Raw genomic sequence first — 15,553 nt, forward strand, 5'->3', positions numbered from 1 at the left:
AAAATCAGAAACTTTTGCACCCAGTAAATTAGTTTTGTTAATTCACAAAAACGTGCTCTTGATCTGATTCTTTTTGCTCTGGATTGGTACACGAATTTCTTAGGACTTAATAATTTTGTAGAATTTTTGGAGTTCCAGAAGTATACGTTTGTTACACATTACTACAGACTGTTCTTTTTTTGACATATTATGTTTTCTATGTGTTCTTTGCTTATTTTGATGAATCTATGGCTAGTATTAAGTGGTATGAACCATAGAAAAGTTGGAATACAGTATATATTACACCAATATGAATTTAGAATGAGTTCATTACAGTACCTAAGTGGTTGTTTTACTTTCTTATACTAACGGAGGTTACGAGTTTTCTGTTGAGTTTTGTGTTGTGGAGTTTTCAAGTTTTGGGTAAAGATTCGATGGACTATCGAATAAGGAGCGGTAAGAGCCTAAGCTTGGGGATTCCCAAGGCACCCCAAGGCAATATTCAAGGACAACCAAGAGCCTAAGCTTGGGGATGCCCCGGATGACGTCCCCTCTTTCGTCTTCGTTCATCGGTAATTTTACTTGGAGCTATATTTTTATTCACAACATGATATGTGTTTTGCTTGGAGCGTCATTTTCTTTTGTTAGTATTTGCTTGCTGTTAGTTAGAATAATGTTTTTCATCTTTAGTTCCAATAAGAAAGTCAAGGATAGCCTTTGCCATGCTTATTTTGCTAGTATACATGTTGCTGTTTGAAAACAGAAAGTTTACCGCTGTTGCAAAAATTCCCTAGAAAAGTCAGAGAGTGGTATAATGTTGAATCTTTTTGCATATTGAGCTATGATAAATTTATTACAGTGGGAATTTTAGTTCACAATTTTTGGAGTTAGGGGAATTTTTATACTCTTGCATTCTTTACAGACTGTACTGTTTTGGCAGATTGCTGTTATGTTTGCATTGTTTGCATATGTTTGCTTGTTTAATGATTCTATTTGAGGATAGGAGTATTAAATATGCAGAGGCATTTAGTATTCAATGTTTAATAATAATTTTAGTGATTTGTTACAGTAGGAAATGATAAGGTTTTGCATTGGTTTATACTAACCTATCTCACAAGTTCTTGTTGAGTTTGTTGTGAATGAAGCTTTTGATAAAAAGAGAAACCATGATATGAGAGGAATTAAGGAGACACAAAAGTTAAACCTTGGGGATTCCCAAGGCACCCCAAGATAATATTCCAAGAAGTCTCAAGCATCTAAGCTTGGGGATGCCCCGGTAGGCATCCCACCTTTCTTCTTCAACAACTATCGGTTAGTATCGGTTGAGCCTAAATTTTTGCTTCTTCACATGAGTTGTGTTATCCTTGCAATGTAGTTTTCTATAGGTTTGCTTGCTGTTTGAATAAAGTATCAAGATCTGAAATTATTAAATGGGAGAGTCTTCACATAGTTGCATAATTATTCGACTACTCATTGATCTTCACTTATATCTTTCGGAGTAGTTTGTCATTTGCTCTAGTGCTTCACTTATATCTTTTAGAGCATGGTGGTAGTTTTATTTTTAAGAAATAGATGAACTCTCATGCTTCACTTATATCATTTTGAGAGTCTTAAATAGCATGGTAATTTGCTTAAAATCCTAATATGCTAAGCATAAAAGATTTGTAAGAATTCTTATGAGTGTGCTGAATACTAAGATAAGTTTGATGCTTGATAATTGTTTTGAGATATGGAGGTGATAATATCAAAGTCGTGCTAGTTGAGTAATTGTGAATTTGAGAAATGCTTGTGTTGAAGTTTGCAAGTCCCGTAGCATGCACGTATGGTTAAAGTGGTGTAACAAATTTGAAACATGAAGTGTACCTGGCTTGTGCATCCTTATGAGTGGCGGTCGGGGACGAGCGATGGTCTTTTCCTACCAATCTATCCCCCTAGGGCATGCGTGTAGTACTTGATTTTTGATGACTTCTAAATTTTTGCAATAAGCATATGAGTTCTTTTGACTAATGTTGAGTCCATGGATTATACGCACTTTTACCTTTCTGCCTTTGCTAGCCTCTTCGGTACCGTGCATAGTGCCCTTTCTCACCTTGAGAGTTGGTGCAAACTTCGCCGGTGCATCCAAACCCCGTGATATGATACGCTCTATCACACATAAACCTCCTTATATCTTCCTCAAAACAGACACCATACCTACCTATCATGGCATTTCCATAGCCATTCCGAGATATATTGCCATGCAACTTCCATCATCATCATCATGACATACTTTACTTCTGTCATATTGCCATTGCATGATCATGTAGTTGACATCGCATTTGTGGCAAAGCCACCATGCATTATTTTTCATACATGTCACTCTTCATTCATTGCACCATCCCGGTACACCGCCGGAGGCATTCATATAGAGTCATATCTTGTCCTAAGTTTCGAGTTGTAATCCTTATGTTGTAATCAATAGAAGTGTGATGATCATCATTATTATTGCATTGCCCAAAAAAAAGAGAAAGGCCAAAAGAAAAAAAGGAAGGCCCCAAAAAAAGAAAATAAATAAAAAGGGCAATGCTACTATCTCTTTTTCCACACTTGTGCTTCAAAGTAGCACCTTGATCTTCATGTAGTGAGTCTCATATCTTGTGCTTCAAAGTAGCACCTTGTTCTTCATGTAGTGAGTCTCATAAGTTGTCTTTTTATACTAGTGGGAATTTTTCATTATAGAACTTGGCTTGTATATTCCTATGATGGGCTTCCTCAAATACCCTAGGTCTTCATGAGCAAGCGAGTTGGATGCACACCCACTAGTTTTCTTTTGTTGAGCATTCATAGCTCTAGTGCATCCGTTGCATGGCAATCCCTACTCCTCATGTCGACACCAATTAATGGGCATCTCCATAGCCCGTTGACCTTGTCAATGCGAGACTTTCTCCTTTTTTGTCTTCTCCACACAATCCCCATCATCATATTCTATTCCACCCATAGTGCTATATCCATGGCTCACGCTCATGTATTGCGTGAAGGTTGAAAAAGTTTGAGATTATTTAAGTATGAAACAATTGCTTGGCTTGTCATCGGGGGTATAGAAGTTGGGAACATCTTTGTGTGACAAAAATGAAGCATGGCCTAACTATGTGATTTTGTAGGGATGAACTTTCTTTTGCCATGCTATTTTGAGAAGACATGATTGCTTTGATTAGTATGCTTGAAGTATTATTATTTTTATGTCAATATGAACTTTTGTCTTGAATCTTTCGGATCTGAGTATTCATACCACAATTAAGAAGATTTACATTGAAATTATGCCAAAGTATCACTCCGCATCAAAAATTCTTTTTTATCATTTACCTACTCGAGGACGAGCAGGAATTAAGCTTGGGGATGCTTGATACGTCTCCAACGTATCTATAATTTTTGATTGCTCCATGCTACTTTATCTACTATTTTAGGCAATATTGGGCTTTATTATCCACTTTTATATTATTTTTGGTACTAACCTATTAACCGGAGGCCCAACCCAGATTTGTTGTTTTATGCCTATTTCAGTGTTTCGAGGAAAAGGAATATCAGACGGAGTCAAAACGGAACGAAATCAACTGGAGAAGTTATTTTTGGAAGGAAAACCACCCGATGGACTTGGAGTGCACGTCAGGGAAGAAGGGAGGCGCCCACCCCTCTGGGGCGCGCCCCCTGCCTCGTGCCCTCCCCTTCGGTCCACCGACGTACTCCTTTCACCCATATATACCTACGTACCCTAAAACTTCCAGAACAGAAGATAGATCGGGAGTTCCGCCGCCGCAAGCCTCTGTAGCCACCAAAAACCTCTCGGGAGCCCTTCCCGGCACCCTGCCGGAGGGGTATCCCATCACTGGTGGCCATCTTCATCACCCCGACGCTATCCATGACGAGGAGGGAGTAGTCCACCCTCGGGGCTGAGGGTATGTACCAGTAGCTATGTGTTTGATCTCTCTCTCTCGTGTTCTCTCTCGTGTTCCCTCTATGGCACGATCTTGATGTATCCCGAGCTTTGTTATTGTAGTTGGATCTTATGATGTTTCTCCCCTCTACTCTCTTGTGATGAATTGAGTTTCCCCTTTGAAGTTATCTTATCGGATTGAGTCTTTTATGAGAACACTTGATGTATGTCTTGCCTTGATTATCTGTGGTGACAATGGGATATCATGTGCCACTTGATGTATGTTTTGGTGATCAACTTGCGGGTTTCGTGACATTGGGAACCTATGCATAGAGGTTGGCACATGTTCTTGACTCTCTGATAGAAACTTTGGGGCACTCCTTGAAGTACTTTGTGTTGGTTGGATGAACCTGAGATTGTGTGATGCATATCGTATAATCATGCCCACGGATACTTGAGGTGACAATGGAGTATCTAGGTGACATTAGGGTTTTGGTTGATTTGTATCTTAAGGTGTTATTCTAGTACGAACTCTTTTATAGATCGATCCGAAAGAATAACTTTGAGGTGGTTTCGTACCCTATCATAATCTCTATGTTTGTTCTCCGCTATTAGTGGCTTCGGAGTGACTCTTTGTTGCATGTTGAGGGCTTGTTATATGATCTATCTATGTTATTATTGTTGAGTGAACTTGCACTAGTGAAAGTATGAACCCTAGGCCTTGTTTCCTATCATTGCAATACGGTTTACGCTCACTTTTATCATTAGTTACCTTGCTGTTTTTATTATTTCAGATTACAAAAACCTATATCTACCATCCATATTGCACTTGTATCACCATCTCTTCGCCGAAGTAGTGCACCTATACAATTTACCATTGTATTGGGTGTGTTGGGGACACAAGAGACTCTTTGTTATTTGGTTGCAGGGTTGTTTGAGAGAGACCATCTTCATCCTACGCCTCCCACGGATTGATAAACCTTAGATCATCCACTTGAGGGAAATTTGTTACTGTCCTACAAACATGTGCACTTGCAGGCCCAACAACGTCTACAAGAAGAAGGTTGTGTAGTAGACATTATCCGGGCGTTGGCCTGATGTCCGGGGCGTCATGAAGGGCCGGACGTCCGGGGTTGTGGTTGGATGTCCGGGTTGGCGGGTCAGGCTTCAGTACTCCCTGGATGACTTGTCCGGATATACGGGCTGGGAGCCGGATTTCCGGGGCGATGGGCCGGATGTTCGTGCTGGCCGCCGGATGTCCGGGCCCTGTAGCTTTGGCCGCTGGTCCTTGGATGCAGGCGACACCTCTAGGGCCCGGATGTCCGGGGCCATGGCTGGATGTCCGGAACATGGGAGCTGGTCTAGTCTCCTTCCGTTGGTTCTCTTCATCCATGGACTTGGGAGCTTGACCATCTTCATGTGCATCCTCAGAAGGGTTTTCTTGGTACCTAATCATGCACAACATTTCGGACTTAGGTAGTAGCCATGTCTCGAGTGGATCATATGAGATATCACTAAGGAAAGAAGTCACCTCGGTCTCGAGAGCTCTAGCTCGTGTTCGTGTCATGGGTCCTCTTGGCACCTGGTGAGACGATGGTAGGTCCATGGGGATGACCGTAGGATGCTCCGCATCACGGTGTCCATGATGAAGGTCGACCTACAAAAAAGTTAGTTCGCGCCAATGCCTGTCGATCCTACACTTCACGTTCAGCTTTACAAGCAAGATGGAATAAACGAGTGATATTATTATACTCCTTGTACTCTAGAATGGTCCAAATCTCTCTATTTAATCCACCCATAAAACATGCAAGCATAGCTTCATTATCCTCAACAATACCACATCTAATCATGCCAGTTTGTAATTCTTGATAATATCATTCTACAGAATTTTTCCTTTTCTTAAGCACTGCAATTTTCGAAGTAATTCACGTTGATAATATGGTGGAACCCAATGAGTACGCATAGCAGTTTTCAAAGCAGCCCAAGTAGCTGGAATAAGATATAATCTACAATGTTCAGACCACCAAACACATGCAAAACTAGTGAAAGCACAAACAACAGCAGCAACACGTCTTTCCTTGGGATATTGTAAAGATGCAAAATGTTGTTCAGTTTCTAACTCCCAAGTAAGAGATATATCAGGAACATATCTACCCTCGAATGGTGGAATATGCAATTTTAGTTTAGGAAGATGGTCATGATCTCGTACCTGAGGTGGTGGTGCAGGCCTACCATTGCGATTATTTGCATGTCGACGACCTGGTGGTGGTGGTGCTGGTGGTTGCACGTAGTTCTGATTATGATCAACCTCATCCTCATAATCGCCCGCGTAATCGTCCTCCTTCGCAGCAGCAGCAGGAGCCACATAAGCATCAACATCAGTAGTAGCGGCACCAGAAGTTTGGCCAGTCTCAGGAGGAACACGGCTCGCTCGGCGGAGGGCTGTTTACGATGTGGAGGCTCTTGTTGTTACAAGAATATGATCCTATAGACTGCTAGGAAGTGGTTGTGGTGTTGTGGAAAGTCACAGATCTGTCAAGCGAATCTCAAATTCTTACCAGTTCTTACCTAGCAGCAGGTGGTGATCGGCAACCATTGTAGTCAAAACTCTCAACGCTTGCATAGAGTGATTACTAGGGAGAGTCAAACGCACGACGTAGATGTATGTGGAGCTGGGAAGGCTTATAATATGGTAGCAAAAAGGGTCAGCAATAATCAATTTAGAGATGTAAAGTTGAATAAACGCTCAACGACGGTACTGTGCTGGTCCTAGGCTAGACCGTACTAGAGACGCGAGCCTAGAACACTAACAAAATGACGGCGCGACACGTAAACAAGGGAGGAGCACACTCTGAATATTTTTTTTTCTTTTTTTCACTTTCCCCCCTCTTTTTTTGGCTCCGCAACATTTTTTCGAAAAATTGCCTAGCCAGAATTTTCTAGACTTAGTTTTTTTTGAAACTAGAACTATTTTTCTTGTACAGGTAACACGGAAGTTGGGGAATCCGAATTGCTCACGACTCATGGTATCGCGTGATCAGGAGCTCGAAGATAAAGGAACAAATACTGGACTCGGATTAGGACTGGTGGCGGAGAAGAATCTGGTGGAACTCGAACTGGTGATGGTATATGATGGGCGGTGGAGCACGGACTGGTGGCAAATCTATGGTGGAGGTGGACTCGGATTGGCGTGATGGTGACCTGATGGATGTATATGACTTGGATTGGTGGCGGATATACGGTGGATGTATATGGACTCGGATTGGCAGCGGATATTTGGTGATAGTATATGGGGGCGGCGATGACGATGGTGTGGCGGCGACGTGAAAACCTGTGACCAAAATTCGAAACTCTAAGGTAACTGGACGCTAAGACCAATAACTCGACACGACGATGCAACCGCAAATTCAACAAAGCAAAACTCTAAACAAATTATGCAAAGGCTCAGATTGGTTCGGATATGATGAACTAACCCTAATTTTTTTGGCTTTTTCATGGACTGTTGGTCTGAAGAACAGACTCGATCTAAACTATGAAAAACTTGTAAGTCTCACCGAGCAACCTAGAAATCTGATACCACTTGATAGAGCGAGGGTGTCCCATCTTTCGATGAGATGGTGGCTATCATTTTTGGTGGAGTAGACTTTGACGATCCGACTACGAACGTGCGAGGACGTCGCGCCTTAGCAATCGAACCAACTCCGAGAGGTTATTGACCACACCAGAGCACGATCAACCTGACCACGAAGGTCTATTTCCTGCAAGCAAACGAAGAACAAGCAAGAAACTGAAATTGCAATCTGGATATTGTGAATATAAGAGGAAAGCTTTATTCATGAATGTGGGGTTCTGTGATGTCTTGGTCTGGTCGTTGAACACAAACGAAGTACGCGAAGTTGCAGATATGGCGAACTTTTAATTTAAACAAACCCAAAGAGGGGGGGGGGGGCGATTTCGTGGCCCTTGGGGGAGGGGTTCGAAACCAACCCTATCTTTTGTTTCCCCACACATACGGACTCTAAAAACAGCCTATACTCTGGTATTTTGAAATTACATGGGCCTGGCCCAATAATAAGGTGACGCAACACCTATAATAGCCTCTGGACGAAATTTAGGAAGTGACATCTTGTATATTTCATCCAAGCCTTGATACACTCATTGTGGTGGCTTCAAAGTCCTGAAATCGTCACTTGAAACTCAGTCTTGTTTTCCTTGCGCATGCCATCATCTCCATGCTTGATCTTTCTCAAGTGATCATCCCTCTTGTCCATGCTAGACCCTTTATTTGTAAGCAAAACAAATGTATCCAATTTAGGCATCATCATATTCTCATGAACATTAGAAACATTACCAAGAAACAAAAGTACCTAATAATTTAATTGGCGCGCGCGAGCTCTAGTAATTTGTCCAGTATACGTAGCAGTAGGGGCTGTGGGTGTAACAATGATATTGATGTCCTCATCAAGAAGCAAGGAAAGGAGTTGGTAGGAAGCTACAGGCACCGGACGTCTCACACATTCACTTACAACCAACCACAAAGCCAACAACCAACGAACGCTACAGCGGCCGGACGTCCGACAAGTTCCAACAACCAGACGTCCGGTCTTCACTAGAAATGTTGTACCACATGTCCGGAAGCAAAATGATGGAAGTCTGACGCGCATTGGACATTTGGACCCTCCCGAGCCACCAGACGTCCGGCAAACACCGGAAATCCCGTACCACCTGACCAGAGAAGAAATGGCGGAAGTCCGACGCCCAACCAGATGTTCAATCACTCGCGAACGACCAGACGTCCGGTATTGCGTGTGCGCATCCCGACGGTTTTCAGCCCATGTACCCCTCTTTCACACCTAGACTATAAATACCCTTCTCCTACCTCCATCCTAGGGCTGGCAAAGACATAATAGAGAATTGCTAGAGCTTTGCTCATATTCATTATTCCTCTTGGAGGTCAAGACCTCCATGTGAGAAGATCCCCCTAGTGGATGCAAGAGCCCTATAAGGGAATATCAATCTAGGGATGCAAGACCCCTATATGGGAAGATCCTCCATGGATGCTAGATCTCATCTCCTTTGGATTTGAGAAGAACCTTTACCTTTGTGCTTCCCCCTTTTGACTTGTTAATATATATTTGTGGATCTCATGTATGCTATCTTAGTGATGTGTGATTTGGATTTGTTTGAGTCTCTCTCTCTCTCTCTTGTGTTATTGAGTGTTCATCCTTTCTCCACCTCCAAGTGCGAAAAGATCTTGAATCTAGGGTTTTGCCCTACATCACCGTGCCTCCCTAGCCCCCCTCTCCTCTCCTCCTTCCCTTCCCGCAGGTCACTGACCTCCTACTTGTGTCGGGTCCCTCTCTTCCTTCCTTCCCCGTAGGTCGTTGAGCAAGGAATCGAACTGGGCAAACGTGACGGCCGGCCGGATCGATGCTGAATTGACCGGATCCGACGTAGGGATCACAACAAGGAGGAGAAAGTCGGAGGAAGGAACGGTGGCGGGCAGGGGCGGCGGCTACAATGTCGTCGGTGGAAGGAGCGACAATGGAGGCTCCGCCGACCATGGCGAGGAAAGCGAGATCGGCGATGAGCTTCGCGGGGTCGGCTGCGGGGTCAGAGGAGCTGGCCATGGCGACGCGGTGGCCGGCGGGAAAGCGGAGGCAACATTCCGGTTGCGCGCGGGAAGAAAAGGGTAGCGATTATTTTTCGTGATGCAAGCACTCTTTTGTGGCAGTCGCGTGACTACCCTATATTCGCTACACTCGAAGCATTTTTTTTAGGTTGCCGGATTTTTTCAAGAAAATTTAGAATTTGATAGCTTTTCGTGCTTAAAAACAATTCGTGTGTGAAAATAATAGGGCTACTGTGAGAGATGCGGTAAATATCTTTTGGCACGAGTCCGCCGTGTTGGTGCAAGTTGGTGGAAAGACAACAAAACAAGAAACCCAATCGTCAAGAAGAACGAGAAAAGAAAATACACAAAAGGTAGACTACGATTGCCGGCATCGAGCTCGACGAGGCGTCGGAGTTGCGACAAAGATGAGGAAGAAGCTGGGCACCCGGTTCCCCGCGGTTCGTTCTCTCCCTCTCCTCCATGGCCCCTCTCTAATCTGGCTTGCCCGTGATCCGATCTTCCGTGCTCTCGGTGGATCTCGGTCCTCGCATGGTGGATCTCGCCGTTGACTGGCGCTTTGTTTGTCTTCTTGTGGTGCGTTTCGTCGCCGAGGCGCCGCCCGGGTGGAGACGCGGAACGGGCTGGTGTTCTTCTCGGGCAAGCGCTCATGGGCCGGGCGAGGAATCTAATCGTCCTTTTGCTTTGTCTCGCTAGTGAATTGATTTTGTCCCCTTGTGTCGAGTTCGTTTGTGGTGGATGGATGGATGGAGTGAGGTGGACTCGGTAGTCTACTGCGGTTGGTTTTGTGTGAGTGGAAAGATTCTTGATCACTCACTCGTAGCTGACGCTAACTTGTGATGATCTGGCAAAAATATCTATCTGGCAAGTGCAAGATGGCGTCGAAGAAGCAAACCTATTGCGATGTTCTTTCGTTGTAACTCGGTTGCTCGTTGTACAAGATGAGTAAATCGAGCTTGAATTGCGATTTAATACTGTACTGTTGCTGCCCAAGTTGCTGGTAGCATGGGCGATCGCTTGCAAGATTCCTCAAGATGCAAACACGTGTGGTAAGTGATAGAAAGAAAGGCTGAGACAGGCTCAGCAGTGTAGTAGTATAAAATTTGGCACATGCAACCTATAAATCTTGAGCCTTAATGTTTTCAGGACGTTCGGAACATTTTCACTGTTTTATTGTCACCAGCCTGACATCATTCAAGTTTTGAAATTGCACGAGACCTTTCCGCTTTGCCCTGTAGGAGTTCCTTTTGCGTGATAGTCATTTTAATAATACTTCTCCTAACATGACTTGTGTTTCCTTGTTGAGAGAACTAGCATGACATCGTGCACACATTTTTTGGGTGTGTACTGATGGCTGGAAGTTTTTGTTTATGTCTGTTACTGAAACCTAGCTTTCCTTTGTTTTTTTTGCTTAGCATTATCTTATGTTGGCTAGTGTGGCTCTTTTGCTCTGTGTTATGTTGTATTCTGTAGGACTATATATTTCAGCTGTTTGTCCAGTCACTAATTTTATGTTGTTGTGTTAGGCACGGATCAAAAAGATAATGCAAGCAGATGAGGATGTTGGCAAAATTGCACTGGCTGTGCCTGTTTTAGTTTGTAAGTTCTGCAAGAATCTTCGTGTGTCTTGTATCTGTTTTAAAATCTCTATGTTTGGCCCATATCTTCTGTCGCTTTTAAAGATATTGCGGCATCACTGTTTTTTGCTGTGTGCATTGTAACACTAGATAATTCCATGATGAAGCATATAAAGTGAGTATCTGGCATTCTGAATTTATTGTTTGCATGCAGCGAGAGCCCTTGAATTGTTTCTGCAAGATTTGATTGACCGCTCATACAAAATTACTCTTCAAAGTGGTGCAAAGACACTGAATTCCTTCCACCTGTGAGTTCTATTCTGTGTCCATGGCTGTTTAATCTTACTATGACTTCGTGCTGTATGTATTGTATCACTCCATGTTATTGTATCACTCCATGTTTTTCTAGACATATGGATAGCTTTGAGCCGTCTGTGATTTACACATTGTACTTAGATGAAAGTTAGTAATATGGTGGTTTTCTCCAATGTATTTCCATATATTATAAGGGCCCATTCGGATGTCCTCAAAATCTACCAAATTCTCAACTCCGACTCCCTCTGATTCCAGTTCCTCATGCGAAGCGGAACTTTGGCACCATGTACGGCCGAATGGTCTTCATGGGTTGGTAGCCCGTTTTGTTAGGACTTGGCTCGTTAAAAGGGAAAGGAAGGCCAGGGCTTGGCCCGTTCAGTGGGGAAGGACGTCGTCTCTAGCACGACCAACAGGGAAAGAAAGATCTCGTCGCACCGCCCATCCCTTGAGGCCGCCCACTGGCGCACCGCTGACGAACAGCGCTAGAAGGGCCACGTGACTGCCGTCCTCTGTGGCTGCGAGCCTTCTCTCCGTTGGTGGATCTAGCCGGTGGCGGCTGTAATAACGGTGAGTAGGGCGAGGTTGCCCCGTCTGTGATTGTGGATGGTGAATCCGGCGCCGCCACCATTGTTGTGGGGATGCGAGACCTAGTCGTGGCCGGCGATTTGGCTGATGGGAGGGAGAAATAAGAGCGATGAAGGAGAGAGAGACAAGAGAGACCGGGTGGAAACTTGCTCTGGTTCGGTTTCGCTCACGGGTGAGGAGAGAAATCGAATCGTTTTTCCTATTGGTGGCATGGCCTTGTAATTTTGAGGAACTCCGTGAGCCACAGTTTCGGGAGGTGAAAGCAGAGCTGGCTTCGTGAAGCTGGGACGTTCGGTCTGGCTCCGTGTTCGGAGTTGGCGGAGTGTGGAGCTGGAGGCCATCCAAACAAGCCCTAGGTAGCTTGTGGAGACTGTCCAGTTGCTGCTTTTAAGTTTTTCTAGTCGCTTACATATTACGCCACTAAATACCATTAAATTATAAAGTATCTCACAAGCCTAACATGTGTGGTCTAATGTTGCTTGGACTTTTGGAGCTTAAATAAACTCTGTAACCTCTTGAAATGCCATCCCTTTGTATGGACGACTCTTAGCATGTGCAGTTTGATGTTCTTGGCAAAAGTTTCTCTTTCGTATTTTCATTATTAACTTGACTATTATGATTTAAAACAGGGTATTTTTTGTTTTCATTCTTTTAAGAGGTTTCATTACTCAAACTGGGGAAGGAAATCAACACCATACATTAGTTAAAACACGTAGCCAAGTATATTTTTTGCCTCTTGGGTCAGATAGCAAACAACAGCTGTGCATCCGTCTCAGTTTCATCTTGAATAACGACGCCTGAGCAATCCCTATCCCCACACCCTCCATGGAAGCATCAGCCGTAATTCTTTCATGGCTGCTGCTGTTAAACTCCGCACCTTGTTTGGCTTCAACAGCTCTCCGGACTCTAATGTGACAGTGAGTCTGGTGACTAGATGAATTAGCTGAGTTCTGCTGGTCGTCATCTCGTAGTGTATTCCTGTTCTCCCACCATAGCCACCAAAACACAATTACTAGCAATTAGTGCTTCCCCGGAAGGCTCCAAAGAGGAACCAGAATATGGAAAGCTGACGAGTACAAGAAAAACATTGGGAAATTATTGTCAAGGCTCAAGATGTATCAGCAGGTCAGTTTCGGACTGGTTCATCTTGGTAACCAATTGGAAACTGGTTTATGTTTTTCAGTGGAAAACTACTCTGGTATGATTTCCAGTAATGAACTATAGGAGATTTGCGAAGATGGCCTGCCTTCCGAATGGAACTTGAGTGGAAGCTGAGATGTGCCTTCTCATATGCAGCACATGTGTTTGTCTGACTTATCATGATTTATAACTTTCATCTGTAATTCGAGCTACTAATTTGATTATAATCTAGGATTAATGATGAAGACTTTTCTTCTTTTGGTACCTTTGGTAATTGTGGTCACCAATGGTGTTTTCTTTTGTCAAAAATTTAGTTACACAAGTCAACCACAGCCACTTATGCGATGTTTAAACTGTGTGCCTTTGCCTTTAGTGACTAATGGTTTATATGTTTCTTATGAGATGCTCAGAAAGCAATGTGTGAAGAGGTACAGCTCTTTTGACTTCCTAACTGAGATTGTCAACAAGGTGCCAGATCTCGGTGGCGGTGAATCTTGTGGAGATGAAAGAGGATTACCCAGAAGAAGGTAATTGACTTGGCATAGTCAAATTCTCATGAATCATTGTGATAGCATGTTATTAATGATTGAAATTCACTTTCTAGGAAATTTTCAAATGGAAGCGACCCAGAGAATGAGGAGCCCCGATCTAGCAAAATGGTGCAATTCCATCACATATCAGCAGAGTTAAATTTTCTTAGCAGATAAGTTGATAACATGATTGGCTTTGCAGCCCATAAGAAGCTTGAACACTAGTCCCAGAGGACGAGGCAGAGGTCGAGGAAGAGGGCGAGGGCGGCCTCCAACCAAGAGAAAGGAAATTGGTTATGTACAGTTTGAGGATGAGAGCAGCATGTTTGCTGAACAAAGTGAACCCTTGCCAGGAGATGAGATAGTTCCAGAGACCAACCGTGGCAATGAGATTATTCCCCAAAGCTCACATCCTCTAGTGGAGGCTCCATCGGTCGTGACGCCAGCTGTGATTTCAAAGGTTGAAAAAGCCACCAACCATCAGCCAGATTTGCCTATGCCAGATGCCATTGGAGGCATTGGTGTTGGACCGTCCAGTTTTGGACATCTGACAGTGCAGGTTGATGAGGAAGAGGACTACGATAATGAGGATTAGGCATAGCCATCCTCTCATTCATCATATGCTCTAACAGGACAGTTCTCCTGGTGTTGTACATTGTAAATATTGTTTCAAGTAGTTACCGCAGCTATGATGTGTAACCTATTTCTTTTTCCCAATAATTGGTTTCGAGTTGCCTCGCATTGTTGACTTAACTGACTAGGATGTGCTAAACTTAACCTTGTATTTGACGGTTGAAGCAGTGATATTCTGTCGTCCTGTTACATTGTACATGTTGTAACCAGCAGTAACTTTTTCTAGTATATCGTGTCGTGACCATCATGCTACGAAATCACGTCATTCAGATGTAGCCAAGCAAGCAATGTGTGTACGAGAGATATCTACCTTGACCTTCACGTTTTGGAGGTGGATTTAGGGCAAAACACAAGGAACAAGGAGAAACAAAGAGAAATCTGGAGGAAAACACTCAACAGGACGTGATTCATACCAACTACCCTCAAATCCAAGGTCAATACAGGTACATTTTGCATCCAAGAACAACACAAGAAATAAAGGTAACCAAATGGATAGTTTTTCCTCAAATCTCTAGCAGAGACGGTTCGTCTTTAATCCAAAAGGATTCTTCCAAAAGGATTTTTCTCGTCAGGTCTTCATCCGCTATGAGGAAATAAGATGAACAAAACCCCCTCAAGATCTAGTTTATGCTTTGCTAAGCCTACAAAGTGCAAGAACTACGAAGAGTGGAACCCTAGATGGCCTAATCTTTCATAGCTTGGAGGGGGAATCCAAGAGAAACACACAAATCACAAGATGGAACACTCAAAGACAAGTCCAAATCACACATCCACTAGATGGGCAACACATGAGATCCATAAGCATACACAAAAAATCCAAGGGAAATAGCAAGAAGAGTAAGGTCCATCTCAAATCCATAGAGGACATGAGGTCTTGGAGGTAGGTAGTTCTTCCCAAATCTCTAGGAGAGATGGAGGCGTGAATCCACGAGAGGATCTTCCAATAAAGGGCCTTGATATCCACTTGGGATCTTGATGCGGAGCATCCCACAGTCATCCCCATGGACCTACCTTCGTCTTCCCAAGTGACACGTGGACCGATGACATGAGCGCGTGCAAGAGCTATCGAGACCGAGGTGACATCGCTTCTCGCTCAACTCCTTTTTGAATCACATGAGACATGGCCACTAGCTCAAACGGAGAAACTTTGCATACTCACGTACCAAGGAACTAAGCATGGAGAAGCTAAGGAGCAAGGTCGAACGATGGAGGGAGAATAACACGAAGATAGAGAAGAAACGGAGCAAGATAG

At 43.7% G+C, this 15,553-nt stretch overlaps 1 protein-coding gene across 1 annotated transcript; it reads left to right on the plus strand.

The window, feature by feature from the left end:
* Positions 1 to 8,629: 8,629 nt before the first annotated feature.
* Positions 8,630 to 14,497, plus strand: LOC119295980. Its single transcript, XM_037574403.1, has 9 exons — positions 8,630 to 8,688; positions 9,270 to 9,581; positions 10,546 to 10,570; positions 11,048 to 11,120; positions 11,313 to 11,406; positions 13,036 to 13,123; positions 13,541 to 13,665; positions 13,743 to 13,797; positions 13,871 to 14,497. Exons 1-9 carry the CDS (start codon positions 8,630 to 8,632, stop codon positions 14,261 to 14,263), a joined length of 1,224 nt encoding a protein of 407 aa, XP_037430300.1. The 3' UTR covers positions 14,264 to 14,497.
* The last annotated feature ends 1,056 nt before the right edge of the window (positions 14,498 to 15,553 follow it).

This window comes from Triticum dicoccoides, chromosome 4B (assembly GCF_002162155.2).
Source record: "Triticum dicoccoides isolate Atlit2015 ecotype Zavitan chromosome 4B, WEW_v2.0, whole genome shotgun sequence".
Taxonomy (NCBI): domain Eukaryota; kingdom Viridiplantae; phylum Streptophyta; class Magnoliopsida; order Poales; family Poaceae; genus Triticum; species Triticum dicoccoides.